Raw genomic sequence first — 14,290 nt, 5'->3', positions numbered from 1 at the left:
ACTCCTCTCGCTCGTTCTGTCCTAGTTAGTTGCCACTTCCACGTACCAAAAACCGGTGCTAATTCTGAGCGCCTCTCTCAGTGCCACAAATCCAATGCAGCAGCAGCCCCCATCAATAGCACATCGCAGCGATTCCAGCCATTGCTCACCCTCCACTGCTACCGTCTTAGCCCAAGTCACTATCGTTTCTTACCCGCACTTGACAGGTCGACCTGCACCTACCCTTTATCCTCCTGAAGTCTGTCCTCTCCCCCGCCGCCAGAAAGATAACTCTGAAAGGTAATTCTGAACACAGCCTCCCTCCGTTCAGAGCCCTAGCATGGCTCCCTATTGCCCCCGTTTAAAATCGCAACCTGATACACCCCTCTTTTCTCTTCCCCTGCTTACTTTCCTTTTGTGCATGGCCCTTAGTTCACCTTCTAACGGACGGTGTGAGGTACTCCCGTATCATATGTATTGCTTATATCGGTAGTTGGTATTTTTCAACACTGTGTACCCAGTGCATGGAAGTATAGTATAGGACTTTGGAGCATGACTTATGGAGCCTGATTACATGAGTCGGAATGCTACCACTTGCAAACTGTGTGACCTTGGCCAAGTTGCTTAACCTCTCTGTGCTTCAGTTTCATCACTTATAAAATGAAGACAATAACAGGCCACACTGAAATAACTTAGAACGGTTCTTGGCACATAGTACATGCCAGCTATTATGTCTGCATCCTGGTGCCCAGTAGAGAGAAGGTCTCAGCAAATGTTTACCAAAGGGGCTTCTTCCTGCTTCTTTCCAAGCTGGACCACACCCCACCATTTGCTCCCAGGTACATTCATACCTGTGCAGAACTGGACTTTCAGTGATAACATTTCTTATAGCAATGCTGGCCACGTTTCTTCTGGTTATCTCCTATACTTTGAGGCCCTCTCCCCTCCCCCAGATAAATGTTAACCTGAGTAGGGTCTCTGCTGGAGCTCAGCACCACTACATTTTCATTCATGTCAGGAGATATAGCCTGTACCTCAGTGCAAACAAACTCAAGAAGCGTCAGGTAACAACAGTGCAAGATAAACAAATACATGAATGCTGGGTGGTTATGAGTGCTCTCTACAAAACTGAAGCCAGGAGGGTCGTCAGTAGTGCCGGTGGGGGCAGAGAACTTACACCGTAAATGTGGTGGGCCATATTTAGTCTCCTTGAGAAGGCAAGATTTGAGCCAAGACTTGAAGGAGATATGGAAGTGGAACTGTGTGGAGATCTGAGGTAAAGATGTTTTAAGTAGAGAAAATAGCAAGTGCTAAGATCTAGGTGCAAGAGTGTGCTTGTGTTTTAAGGAAAAGCAGGAAGCCAGTAGCCATGGCCATAAGAGGCCACAAGAGGTCTCAAGGAAAGGGACATGCAGATCATGTTATCAGCACAGAGCCCCACATGGGGCTTGAACTCATGAACCCTGAGACCATGGCCTGAGCCGAAATCAAGAGTAGGATGCTTAACCGACTGAGCCACGCAGGCGCCCCTGCTTGATAGTTTTAAGAAGTCAAAAGTCACTTGGTGGTGGCTGCGTGAGGGGTGAGGGCAGAAACAGGGAGACTATCAGAATACTGGTTATGCTTGTTTGTGCAAGTGAGTTCCCGAATTTCCAACAACATCCAGACTTGTCTTGCTGCTGCTGCCGCCGCCGCCGCCGCCGCCGCCGCCGCCGCCGCCGCTTACTAAGGAAGGAGGCTGGAGTAGGTTAGGAACATGAACACAAATTAAAACTCCTCTTCACCGTGACCTGACGGTCCCTCTCTTCCTTTCCTTAAGGGTTCTACAGCCGCATTCTTGTGTCCCTGGTACTCTCAGAAGTGAACGGGTTAAGATTTAGCTCAGCCTCCCTTTTCCTATTCAGTTCTTCCTGTGGCTGCTTCCCACTGCCAAAAAGGAAGCAATCTTATCTGTTACTGCTTACTGCTAGTGCTGCTGTAACATCCAGCAGGTAAAGTTCCCTAAAATTCACAGAAGAAATTTTGGAACTTTTCTCTGAATCATCAAACATTTACCGTTTTTCTCCTGGGAGCTGAAGATATTTTAGAGAAGAATTAATCTTCCGTTGCTCCAGTTGAACATTTTCTAGCAATACGAGCCATGGAAATAGAGCTCTGCACCTGCTTCTTTCTGTGCCTCTTGCCATTCAGCTTTAGCGCCACCAGAAAATACCACCTGGGCGCAGTGGAACTGTCCTGGGACTACATGCAAAGCGAACTGCTTAGTGAGCCGCCCGTGGACACAAGGTAATGGCATGCTCTTCAGGGTCCGGTCGGGATTGCGAGAGGAGTGGTTGGAGGAAGGTGCAGACAGCAGTCTAGGATCGCCGTGCTGCTTGTTATGTGTGCTATTACAAATGCCGATTGCTAGTCCTTTCCATGGATCCGAAGTACTCGTTGCTGTGTTGTTCTGTTTTGCCCATTGCTTCTCTTTGTCACATGCTGCCACTTTGGAAACCAGACTGCAGACTAGAGGGAGAACAAAGAGGCAAGGAGCCTGAGAGAGAACACTTCCCCCAGCCTACCCCCAAGCTTCCATCCAGAGAAGCAGAGCCACGAGATCAGTCTGCACTTCTGTGTGGGTGTGCTGCGGTTTTGATATCTTTGCCCAGTTTGGGTTTAAGGCTTAGCCATGAGTTCAGAAGCTTGGCATCTTTTTGGGTCGCAGTGCATTTGGGGAGACTAGTATTAAATAATTTTTTCAAGATTATCTATGATCATTGATTTATTCAGATTTTTCTGCCTCTTCTTGAAATTTGGTTGTATGTATTTTCCTAGAAAGCGATCTGTCATCCCTAAAAAGCATCTGTAATGTATTGGTATCAAGTCCCGTAACAGTCTTGGGATGTTGTTCGACTGTTCTGTGTCTGTAGTTTTCTTTCCTTTTTCATTCTTATATTCTGTGTGTCCTCTTTCCGGCAAGTTTCCCAGTTGTATTGGTCTTGTCAGGAACCCTCTTTTGGTTCTATCAGTCTCTGCTTTTACTCTCATGAATCCATTCCTTCTTCCTAATTTCCTTATGGTTCATTTCGCTGATCTATTTATTGCTTATTGAGTTGAGTGCCAAAATCATTTATTTTAAATTTTGTTTTGTTTTCTTTAAATGTGTATTATACAGATTGAGCCCCAATGCGTCTATAATGGCAATGTAAATATTAAATGTGACCATGTCATATGTACTTTATAGTCTTTTTTGTCCTTTCTGTTTGGCTCCCCACCCTCCTTCTACATTAGCCCCCTTCTTGCCCATCCCCAACCAGATAACCCTAGTATGGTAACATAGACTCACGCACACGGACATACACATATATATGCAATAAAGGTTTTCTTGGTCATTGTTTACTTTATAAAAATGGGATATTACCCACACTTCACTCTCTCATTAACACCTCGTACAAGTCGGTCTAAGTCAGTTGGCAGAGCTTCAGTTCATTCTTTTTAATGACCGCATAAGTTCTGTATTATTTCCATTTTTTGGTCATTGTATCCTATATCGTTACATACTGGTGCTTTTCTTCTTCTGGGACTCATTCTCAAGAGGAATATATTACTGGAATGAAGGGGATATTTTCTATTTGGTTTTAACTTCCAGAAAGGCCAGAACTCTTCATACATTTCTACTATCAAGTGCCTTTCTCCCAGCTCTCATGTCAATAAGTTTTATATATATATATATATATATATATATATATATATTTTTTTTTTTTTTTTTTTTTTTTTTTTTTTTTGCCAATCTGGGTGTAGTGATACTATATCACTCCTTTTATTTCTTGGGTTGAACATCTTTTCAAGTGCCTGTTGGCTCTTGCATTTATATTTTGAGATTTGACTACTCTATTTTTGCCCATTTTTCTTTGTGCTCTTTTATTGTTTTTAATTACAAAAGCCCTTTTATTATCACAACTGTTAACCCTTTATTATATTGCATTAACATACTAGTGCACAGAGCGATTTCCCCCAAGACTTATTGTCTACTGACTTTGTTTATAACTTTTAATAAAATTAAAAAAAATTTATAGTAGTCAAATGTATCTACCTTTTCTTTCATATCTTCAGAGTGGCCAGTGTTGGTTAAAAATGTTTTCTGCACATCAAGTTTGTATGTGTATTCTCCCGGATTTTCTTGCAAGATTTTTATTGTTTTGCCTTTTACATTCATGGTGTCATTTCACGTGATATTTATATTTGTATGTGCTGTAGAAGAGATCTATCTAGTTTTATTTCCATCCAGATCAGTAGCCTATTGCAGTGGCACTATTTAGCAAATAATAAAATGCCTATTTCTGGATGCATTGAACTCACTTTGATCTTGTTATGCCAACACCATACCAATTTGTTTACGATGGAAGAATAAAGTGCCGAATCTTCTAATACCTGGTAAATGGACTCAGTCCTCGCTGTTTTTTTTAACCTTTCTTAGCATTTATTATGCATTTTATGCCTCCATATAAAAATATTAAACATTTTTCCAATTAAAAAGCGCCAAGTTCTGTTGTGATTTTAATTGAAATGTTATTAAACTTCTACATTAATTTTATTAATATAATAAACAGAATATAAAATAATAAACAGAAGCAATTGATTATTACAGGTCTCTCTATGCATTTTGTAAATGTGTTGTAATTGTTAATAAAATGTTTTCTTCCATTTTTTTATTTTAATGCTTTTTATTTATTTTTGAGAGACAGAGAGAGACAGTGGGAGCAGGGGAGGGTCAGAGAGAGAGGGCGATACAGAATCCGAAGCAGGCTCCAGACTCTGAGCTAGCTGTCAGCGCTCAAACCCACGAACCGCGAGATCATGACCTGTGCCAAAGCCGGCCGCTTAACTGACTGAGCCCCCCAGGCGCCCCTCTTGTATTTCTATTTCTTGATGTTTAGTACCAGAATAGAGAAAAGCTATCTGGTTTGGTTTTTTTTTTTCCTTTTTCCAAATGTCAGAGTTCTTGGTCAGACTTGAAAACACTTTAAAACAAGTCCTTGGCAACCTCCAAATTACTCTTGGTGACCCTGATGTCCCTTTGGCCGTAATCCTGGGACCACAAGTCACCTTCTGTTTGTTTATATGCACCTTGAAACTAGCTACCTTAGAGAATTCTCTTACTGATTCTAGTAATTTTACACTAGAGTATTGAATCTTAAATGAGCAAAATGAGGCAGGTTATAACTCTATTCCAATGTTTATAGCCAATTCTTTTTTTAAATCTTCTTGAATTTATTAGAAAATACAATAAAATATTTAATATTAGTAATTAAAGCACTACTCCATGAATTTACTTGAAATAGTCTTAATGTTTTGCTGTTCAGAATGACATTTGCTGTTGGTTTTGGATAAATGGTCTGTGTTACTTCTAATTCCAGTTTGCCATAAAATTTGTATTAGAAATGACTTCAGCATGTAGCATCACCTAAATTTTATTTTCTAATGGATTGATTGATAAATGGATCACTTGCACAGATTTTCTGACATCGAATACCCTTACATTCTTGGACTACAAGCTGATGTTGCTGTGACTTGATTACGGGTAGCTCAGCTGACGGCGGGGCGCTGCACAGGCAACCCTGCATGCCTTCATTCTGTGGTGCTGATCTGTGGCTCTACTGTTTGCTATTGTTAGGTTTTGTTATTAAAATTGTATTGGCTTTGTCAGATGAATTGTTGAGTGCTCCATCTTTTTCTTTTACCAAAATTAGAATTATCTATTGTTGAAAAGTTAGATAAGACTCATTTATGAGTCCATTGGACATTTTCAGTATCTTTAATCATCTCTTCAGGCTCTTCAGTCATAATTAGTCAAATCAAGTTTCAACTTTGTTTGTAGTCAGGTTTAATAATTTTATATCTGGGGCGCCTGGGTGGCTCAGTCGATTAAGCGTCCGGCTTCGGCTCAGGGCATGATCTCACCATTTGTGAGCTAGAGCCCCACATGGGGCTCTGTGCTGACAGCTCGGAGCCTGGAGCCTGCCTCGGATTCTGCGTCTCCTTCGTTCTCTGCCCCTCCCCCACTTGTGCTCTGTCTCTCTAAAATAAATAAATGTAAGAAAAGTTTTTAAAATAATTTTATCTCTCTCCAGGTAATCACTTCCTTTATCTTTTCAATTCGGTTGCCACTGTACTGCATATAACTCCGCCTTCTCTATATTTATGGGCCCCTTCTTTTCCTTAAATTCCTAGGTCTCTGCTGTTTATCTTTTCTCCATAAGCAGCTCTGCAAGGGATTTGTCTATTTTGTTGTTGGTGATGGTCTTTTCAAAGATGAGCTACTAAGTTTCTTTGTTCTTCCCAGTTATTCTTAAACATTTGATTGATTTTTAGATTTTATCTTTATGAACAATCTCTTAGTTTCTTTTGGCTTATTCTGCTGTATTTTTTCTAATATCTTAGGAAAAATAATATTACTACTTTTCATCCTTTGTTTTTAGTAGTGAAGCCATTTAAAGCTATGTGTTTTTCTCTGAGAACAAGTTTCCCATACCCCACAGGTTATGTTACAAAGTTTTCATTGTTCTGGTAGCTTGCAGTATCCTCCTTGATTTCATTTAGGAATATGATTTTCTTCTTTTTCTTTCTTTTTTTTTTTAAGTTTCTATTTAAGTTCCAGTTCGTCAACATACAGCATAGTATTAGTTTCAGGTGTACCATAGAGTGATTCAACACTCTTACAACACCCAGTGCTCATCACAAGTGCCCTCGTTAGTACCCATCGCCTATTTCACCCCCTACCTCCCCTCTGCTAACCATCTGTCTGTTCTCTATAATTAAGAGTCCGTTCCTTGGTTTTTCTTTTTCCCTTTGCTCATTTGTTTTGTTTCTTAAATTCCACATATGAGCGAAATTGTATGGTATTTGTCTTTCTCTTTGCATTATACTCTCTATCTAGCTCCATCCGTGTCATTGCACATGGCAAGATTTCATTCTTTTCTGTGGCCCAGTAATATTCCACTGTGTATATACACCACATTTTCTTTAACCCGTCCTCAGTCACTGGACAGTTGGGCTCTTTCTATAGTTTGGCTATTGTTGGTAACGTTGCTATAAACAATGGGGTGTATGCACCCCTTCGAATTAGTATGTTTGTATCCCTTGCATGAATACCTGCAGGGCAATTGCTGGGTCGTAGGGTAGTTCCATTTGTAACTTTTTGAGGAACCTCCATACCGCTTCCCACAGTGGAGGCACAAGTCTGCATTCCCACCAGCAGTGCAAGAGGCTTCCCCTTTCTCCACGTCCTTGCCAGCACCTGTTGTTGCCTGAGTTGTACATGTTAGCGGTCCTGGCAGGTGTGAGGGGAGATCCCATTGTCGTTTTCATTTGCATTTCCCTGATGATGAGTGATGTTGAGCATCTTTTCATGTGTCTGTTGGTCATCTGGGTGTCTTCTTTGGATAAATGCCTATTCATGTCCTCTGCCCATGTTTTAAATGGATGATTCCTTTTTGGGGTGTTGAGTTTGATAAGTTCCTTATATATTTTGGATACTAACACTTTATCAGATATGTCATTTGCAAATATCCTATTCCGTTCCATAGACTGCCTTTGAGCTTTGTTGATTATTTCCTTCGCTATACAGAAGCTTTTTATCTTGACATAGTCCCAGTAGTTTATTTTTGCTTTGTTTCCCTTGCCTCTGGAGAGGTATCTAGTAAGAAGTTTCTGTGGCCGATGTCAAAGAGGTTACTCCCTGTGTTCTCTAGGATTGTGAAGGTTTCCTGTCTCACCTGGAGATCTTCCATGTATTTTGAATTTATTTTTGTGTATGGTGTAAGAAAGTGGTCCAGGTTAGGTTTATTTCTAGGTATCTTATTATTTTTGATGCCGTTGTAAATGGGATTGATTCCTTCATTTCTCTTTCTGCTGCTTCATTATTGGTGTGTAAAAATGCAACACATTCCTGTATGTTGATTTTTGTACCCTGCGATTTTACTGAACTTGTATGTCAGTGCTAGCAGTGATTTGGTGGAGTCTTTCAGGGTTTTCTGTATAGAATACATGTCCTTTGTGATTTTATTTATTTAGGTCCCTTTTTTTGATAAGTCTGGCTAGAGGTTTATCACGTTTATTAATTTTTTGAAAGAACCAACTTCATTTAGGAGCATGATTTTTAATCACAGTTTTTCCCTGCTTGTGAATCAACTTTGAATAGCATAATAGTTTCTTGTTGCTGTATAACAAGTTACCTCAGAGGTCACAGCTCACAAGGCCCCCCACTTACCACCTCATAGATTTCGCTGGTCAGAAGTCAGAGGGCTCTACTGGGCACTCTGCTCAGGGTCACACAAGACCAAAAAACTTCTAATTAATTACATCCAAGTTAGTTGGCATGTAGTGCAACAATGTTTTCAGGAGTAGATTCCTTAAGGCCCCTCACCCATTTAGCCCATCCCCCCTCCAGTAACCCTCTGTTTGTTCTCCTCGTTCAAGAGTCTCTTATGTTTGGTTCCTCTCCCTGTGTTTATATTATTTTTGCTTCCCTTCCCTTATGTTCATCTGTTTTGTCTCTTAAATTTCTCATATGAGTGAAGTCATAAAGATATTTGTCTTTCTCTGACTAATTTCACTTAGCAGAATACCCTCTAGTTCCATCCACATAGTTGCAAATGGCAAAATTTCATTCTTCTTGATTGCTGAGTAGTACTCCAGTGTGTGTGTGTGTGTGTGTGTGTGTGTGTGTGTGTGTGTGTATGTGTACACAGCACATCTTTCACAAGACCAAAATGAAGTTGTGGACAAGGCCGCCCTTGTGACTGGAGGAGAATCCACTTCCAGACTCATTTGCAATTCAGTTCTTCTCTGAAGTTCCATGTAGGGCCCTCGTCTTCAAGCTCGCACGAGTACATCACGTCTCTCTCCTGCTTTAAATGTGGCTGACTTCCACTTCCACCACATCGCTCTGACCTTTTCTGCCTTCCTATTCCACGTTTACGAATTTTAGTGATTACATCAGATTCACCCAGATATTTCAAGATAATCTCCCCCTGTCAGGATCAGCTGATTAGCAACCTATTTCTATCCGCAATGTTTCTTTGGCCATGTAACATATTCACGGGCATAACACCAAAAACCAAAGGTTAAGGGAAGCAAAATTTTGCCCACCACAGGTATAATTTACATACAATGAAATACACAGATTTTAAATGTGCTGTTTGATAAGTTTTGAGAAATGCATACAAGTTACATAATCTCCACCTCAATCAACATATAGAACATTTATATCAATCCTGCAACTTTTCAGTGGGTCTCCCCACCCTGATCTCGCCCTTGCCCACAAGCTACTTTCTGGATTCATTTTTGACTTTTTAATGCTTTTTATATCATTAGAATTGTGTACTATGCACTCTTCAGTGTCTGACTTTTTATCTTTACAATCATAATTTGTATATTCATTCAGATTGTTGCATGAAGTAGTTTTAGTCGTTGTATTGCTGCTTATGGCTCCATTGTTATGGGAATATATCACGATTTGTATATCCATTCACTGCCACATGGACCTTCGGACTGTTTCCAATTTGGGAGCGAATAAATAAACCCACTATTAGCATTCCTGTACAAGCTTTTGTGTGGACATCTGTTCTCATTTATCTTGATTAAATATTCAGGAATGAAATTGCTAGATCATATGGTAAACGCATGTTTAAGGATAAGAAACTGCCAACAGATTTTGGAGATTGGTTGTACCTTTTCTGTTCCCACCAACAACACATGACAGTGCCAGTTTCACCCCATCCTGGATGACACTTGATGTTGCACTGCTCTGACAACTAAAGATTCTGAGCATCTTTGCATGTGTGATGGGCTGTTCCTATATTTTCTTTGATGAAATGTCTGTTCAGATCTTTGGCATATTTTATTTTATTTTAGAGAGAGAGAGAGGAGAGAGAGAGAGACAGAGAGAGAGACAGAGAGAGAGAGAGAGTGTGTGTGTGTGTGTGTGTGTGTGAGCTGTAGAGAGGGGGAGAGAGACAGACAGACAGACAGAGATTGAGAGAATCCCAGGCAGGCTCCATGGTCAGCACACAGCCTGATGCTGGGCTCAATCTCACCCCCATGAGATCGTGACCTGAGCCCAAATCAGGAGTCGGACGCTTAACCCACTGTGGAGCCCCTGGCCTATTTTAAATTTGGATTATCTTGTTATTTTTGAGTTTTAAGGATTCTGTATGTATTCTGGATAGATTTTTAGGTATACCGGTTTTGAATATTTTCTCCCAGCACAAAGTTTTTCATTTTGATGAAGTTCAATTCATCTATTTTTTTCTTCGTTTGGTTGTTTGTGCTTTTGATGTCATATCTAAGAAACTATTGCCAAATGGGAGGTCATACTGAATTATATCTATATTTGCTCCCAAGAGTTTTATAATATTAGCTCTGACATTTAGACCTCTAATACCCTGAGTTAATTTTTGTGTGTGGTGTGAGGAATGGATTCAAGTACCTTCTATAGTCTATCTAGCTTGCAGTTGTGAAGTGTTAATGTCCCTAAAGTAGAGGCCCAGATGGTCAGTAGCCTAATATCTAACTGAACAATTAGCTACTTATCCATTAATGTTTGTCATGTTAAAAATTATTTAAAAATTTGTACTTAATACATTGTACTTTGTTTTTTTTTTAAGGTTTATTTATTTATTTTGAGGGAGTGCAAGTGGGGGTAGGGGCAAAGAGACACAATCCCAAGCAGGCTCCATGTTGTCAGTGCAGAGCCTGACTCTGGGCTCAAACCCACAAACCATGAGATCATGACCTGAGCTGAAATCAAGAACCAGAGGTTTAAGTAACTGAGCCACCCAGGCGCCCCAATACATTGCACTTTGTATTATATCTTTCATCCAGTGTGCAGTCTAAGGCATGTGAATAATAATGTAAAGTTGGAGAAATGGAGAAAACGATGTACTTGTCATCTAGCCTTCTTTTCTTGTATTTTTACCAGGAAAAAGTGAATAGACTTTTTATTTTGATGATACTATTTTATAGTCTAGATTATTTTGATACTGATTAACAGGATAAACTGACTCTAGACACATCCTGACAGGCTTTGCCAAATGTTGAAATAAACATCTGGGGAAATTCAGTTTTATATTATCTGTTCCTGCAGCTGCTCAACTTCTAAGCAAAGGTCAGGGAATATAATAGGTTTTCTGATTAGTTTTAGATAAAATGTGAAAGAACAATTCATGTGAAAGACATTGTTGCCAAATACATTTGGCAAGATTTACATATGAAATCCCAAGGGAAATGCACAAACAAAATCCCACAGAAATTAGGAAGGAGTAAAATCCATGAACCCTGGAACATTTTGTCACTTACTGTGCAGATTACCCTGAAACTGAGACAGGCACATGCATCACGTGTTTCCGCCTCAGAGGAAACTGTTCACTCTGCTAGAAGGTTCTTAGCCTGGAGAGTTATTCATGGTTCTTTACGCGCTCATCTCAGAACTGAGTCACATACCTGGATGGGATACCTGGTATGGCCCTTTGAATAATGTCCCTGCTGTGGACCATGTTCCATTGGACTAGGGTCTAGGCCTCCTGTTTCTCTGTCCCACAAACTTATTTCTTTAGCCTCTGCTTTTGCCTCTTTCCTTAGAAGGAGAAAAAAGTGTTGTCTGTGTGCTCTCGATCCTGTTCCCCTCTGCTCTTCCAAGCTGTAGCTCTAGTAAACATTTTCTGTGTCTTAAATTTTCATTTTAGTCAGAAATATTAAAGTGGAAGCACTCTGTTAGTGGATGTCAAAATACCTTTCTCTTGAAATGGGTCTGAGTTTAGTTAGAAACCAGTGGAAGCTTGGGAGAAACTGGGTGGAATAGATTCTGCAGGACCAAGGAGATGAAATGGAAAAAGGGAGAAGGTGACAAATTACGGACGAGTTGATTGATGACTGTGGAAGGACATAAGTGTCAAAGTGGCCAGGAGATGAGACAAATGTATGAAGAGAGGAGTGCACTTGATGATATGGATACCAGATAATGTTATTACATGACTAAAAGCCATGTAGGTCTATGCCAAGCCGAATGCCAGGAAAATTTTGAGAGATAGATGAAATTAGAGCACATTTAAATATGAATTAGTATCATATTTGATGGGGTTGGGTTCCCTGGAAGCTGACTGTGAGACAGATTAACGTGCAGGACGTTTATTTAGCGTGCACATACGTAGGACCAATCCTGGGGAGAGGAAGGGAAGGGAAGGACAGAAAAGAAACGGGTGGGCACGAGGAGAAGCTGGACTGCGGTCAGGTTGACCCTACCGGGAGCTCTGGAGCAGGAGCCACCGTTCCGAGTTGTCCCAAGTTGGGCCAATGTGGCTAGACTTTTCTGTCTCATCCTGATCCATCATGAAGCACTGGCTACCCTGGGAGTGGCCGAGCGGCTCCCAGGAAGGGGGCGTGGCCTGTCCTGGGAAGGGGCGTGGTCTGAGCTGGGAACGAGGCGTAGTTTGCCCCGGGAAGGGGGCGTGGCCTACCCTGGGAAGGGCCTGCGTGTGGCTTTGGGAAAGGGGATTTCTGGTCCCGCTGGTGCGGGGTGTTACCCCAGGCTGTTCCTGTCTTCATCACCTTCCTCACCTGCTCACCTGCCATGTCCTCACTTACATTGCGGGGGGGGGGGGGGGAGGGAGGTAGGGGCAGCTTCTCCAGGTCTCAGGGGCCGGCACCTTGCTTCCCAGGCAGGGTGGCCGCCCTTGGGTGGGGCGCATTTCTGCCCGCCCGTGTGACACCTGCTCTCCCTCTCCCCGCCCTGTAATCATGCCCCAGGGGCTCTTCTTCTGGCCTCTTGCCCCTTTGGTCTGAGTAGCCCCAGGTGGCCCACTAATTTCTAACTAACTCATTGAGACTTTTGCGTTTCTGCTGTGGGGACCTTCTAACCTGCTGAGCTCAGAGCTGTAGAGAGGGGTGGCAGAGATTCGCCAGGAGGGTCACAGTGGGGCTATAGTAAGCTGAGCTGCTTTTGCTGCCCTTCTTTGGTTCCTAAGCCCAGGAATACAGAACCATCTTTGGATCAGTGCATGTACAGCCTCTTGGAAGTTGGCCCTCTATCTTCACAGGGCCCTGGCCCCAAGTTGGAGTTTTAGCTGTGAGTTAAGAAATTACTTCACTGCTCTCTCTGTCTGGCAGCTCCTGGGTGGGGCAGAACGTGATAATGCCAACAGATGTCATGGTCAGGGGCCCACACCAGCACCTACTTTGTTGTACAGTGGGTTCCCCGGTCAGACATGATGTTATAAGGGATCCCACATCAGTGAATTGAACCCTTTGTAGGAGTCACATAGCAGGGCTGGCTGAGGCCTTGCCGGCAGGAAACACTAAAAACCTACATGTCTCTATTACAATGAAGTGCTGGCCCTTCTACGATGGAAGGCATCCAGTGCAGTCAACTTGCCACTGATGCGCTGGCTGGTCTCCATGCCGGACAGTGCAGTGCTGGGCACCCAGCATGGTTTCTGCTGCTGGCAGGTTGGACTTTCAGGGGCAGCAGGTAGATTAGCCTTAGTGGGAACCTATGCTTTGGGATCCATGCATAAATCCTCTCCTTGCCCCCATAGCCACAGACCTCACACTTTGTCAGCACTGTGGCAGCCCAGGCAGAGGCTGGCTGATGTTAATTGCCAGTTCTGTTTCTTCCAGGGTAGAAGCTCTATGGTGGCATTAATATATGGCATGAAGATCTTTCTGTTTTGTGACCACTCATTAATATGTCTTTACCCCAAATATCCTTCTCCCTGGTATTTCCAGTCCTGTCACTTTTAGGCCCCCGGCTAGACAGCCAGACCATTTGCTACTGTCCATTTGTCTGTATATGTTTGAATCTCAGGCCAATTCTCTTTCTACACAAAGTTCACAGCCAATAACATTGGCTTGTATCTGCATACAAGCTGAGCCATCTGTAAACAAAGCTGAGGTTTCTTCCTCCGCTAGCTAGCAACTGGTCACCAGGGAGCCCTCACATGGTGACAGGTGTGATTTGAAGTAGAGGGACCAGTGGAGCAGGAGTGAATGACATGGGTCTCTGACCAGCTGCTCATGCAGCCTGTTTGTGCCCACTGGTCCGCGCAGACCTTCCTTCCTTCCTCCCGAAATCGGCGCCCTTTTCTGGGAAAGCCTCCTTATCTCCGTGCACTGGCCCCTGGCCCTCAGCCAGCGCACAAAGTCCTGTGTCAGGGCCTAGAGTGGCCACAGCTGCTCCCCAGCCCGGCGGTGTCGGGCGTCCCGAAACCCTGGAGTGGGGCGAGCTGCGGCCGCCTCCCGGGGGGGGGACGGGGGGGGGGGGGGGACCGGGAGG

At 42.6% G+C, this 14,290-nt stretch overlaps 1 protein-coding gene across 5 annotated transcripts in view; it reads left to right on the top strand.

Annotated features, from left to right (window-relative positions):
* Positions 1 to 1,962: 1,962 nt before the first annotated feature.
* F8 (coagulation factor VIII) overlaps positions 1,963 to 14,290 on the top strand; it is a 128,234-nt gene continuing 115,906 nt past the window's right edge. For all 5 annotated transcript variants that reach the window (XM_029929514.1, XM_029929515.1, XM_029929516.1 and 2 more), the window contains exon 1: positions 1,963 to 2,265. In XM_029929514.1, the coding sequence (XP_029785374.1) occupies positions 2,120 to 2,265 (146 nt within the window). In that variant the 5' untranslated portion in view covers positions 1,963 to 2,119. The remainder of the gene's footprint in view (positions 2,266 to 14,290) is intronic.

Source organism: Suricata suricatta, chromosome X, assembly GCF_006229205.1.
Source record: "Suricata suricatta isolate VVHF042 chromosome X, meerkat_22Aug2017_6uvM2_HiC, whole genome shotgun sequence".
Lineage (NCBI taxonomy): Eukaryota > Metazoa > Chordata > Mammalia > Carnivora > Herpestidae > Suricata > Suricata suricatta.
This window is presented reverse-complemented; position numbering and strand designations above follow the sequence as displayed.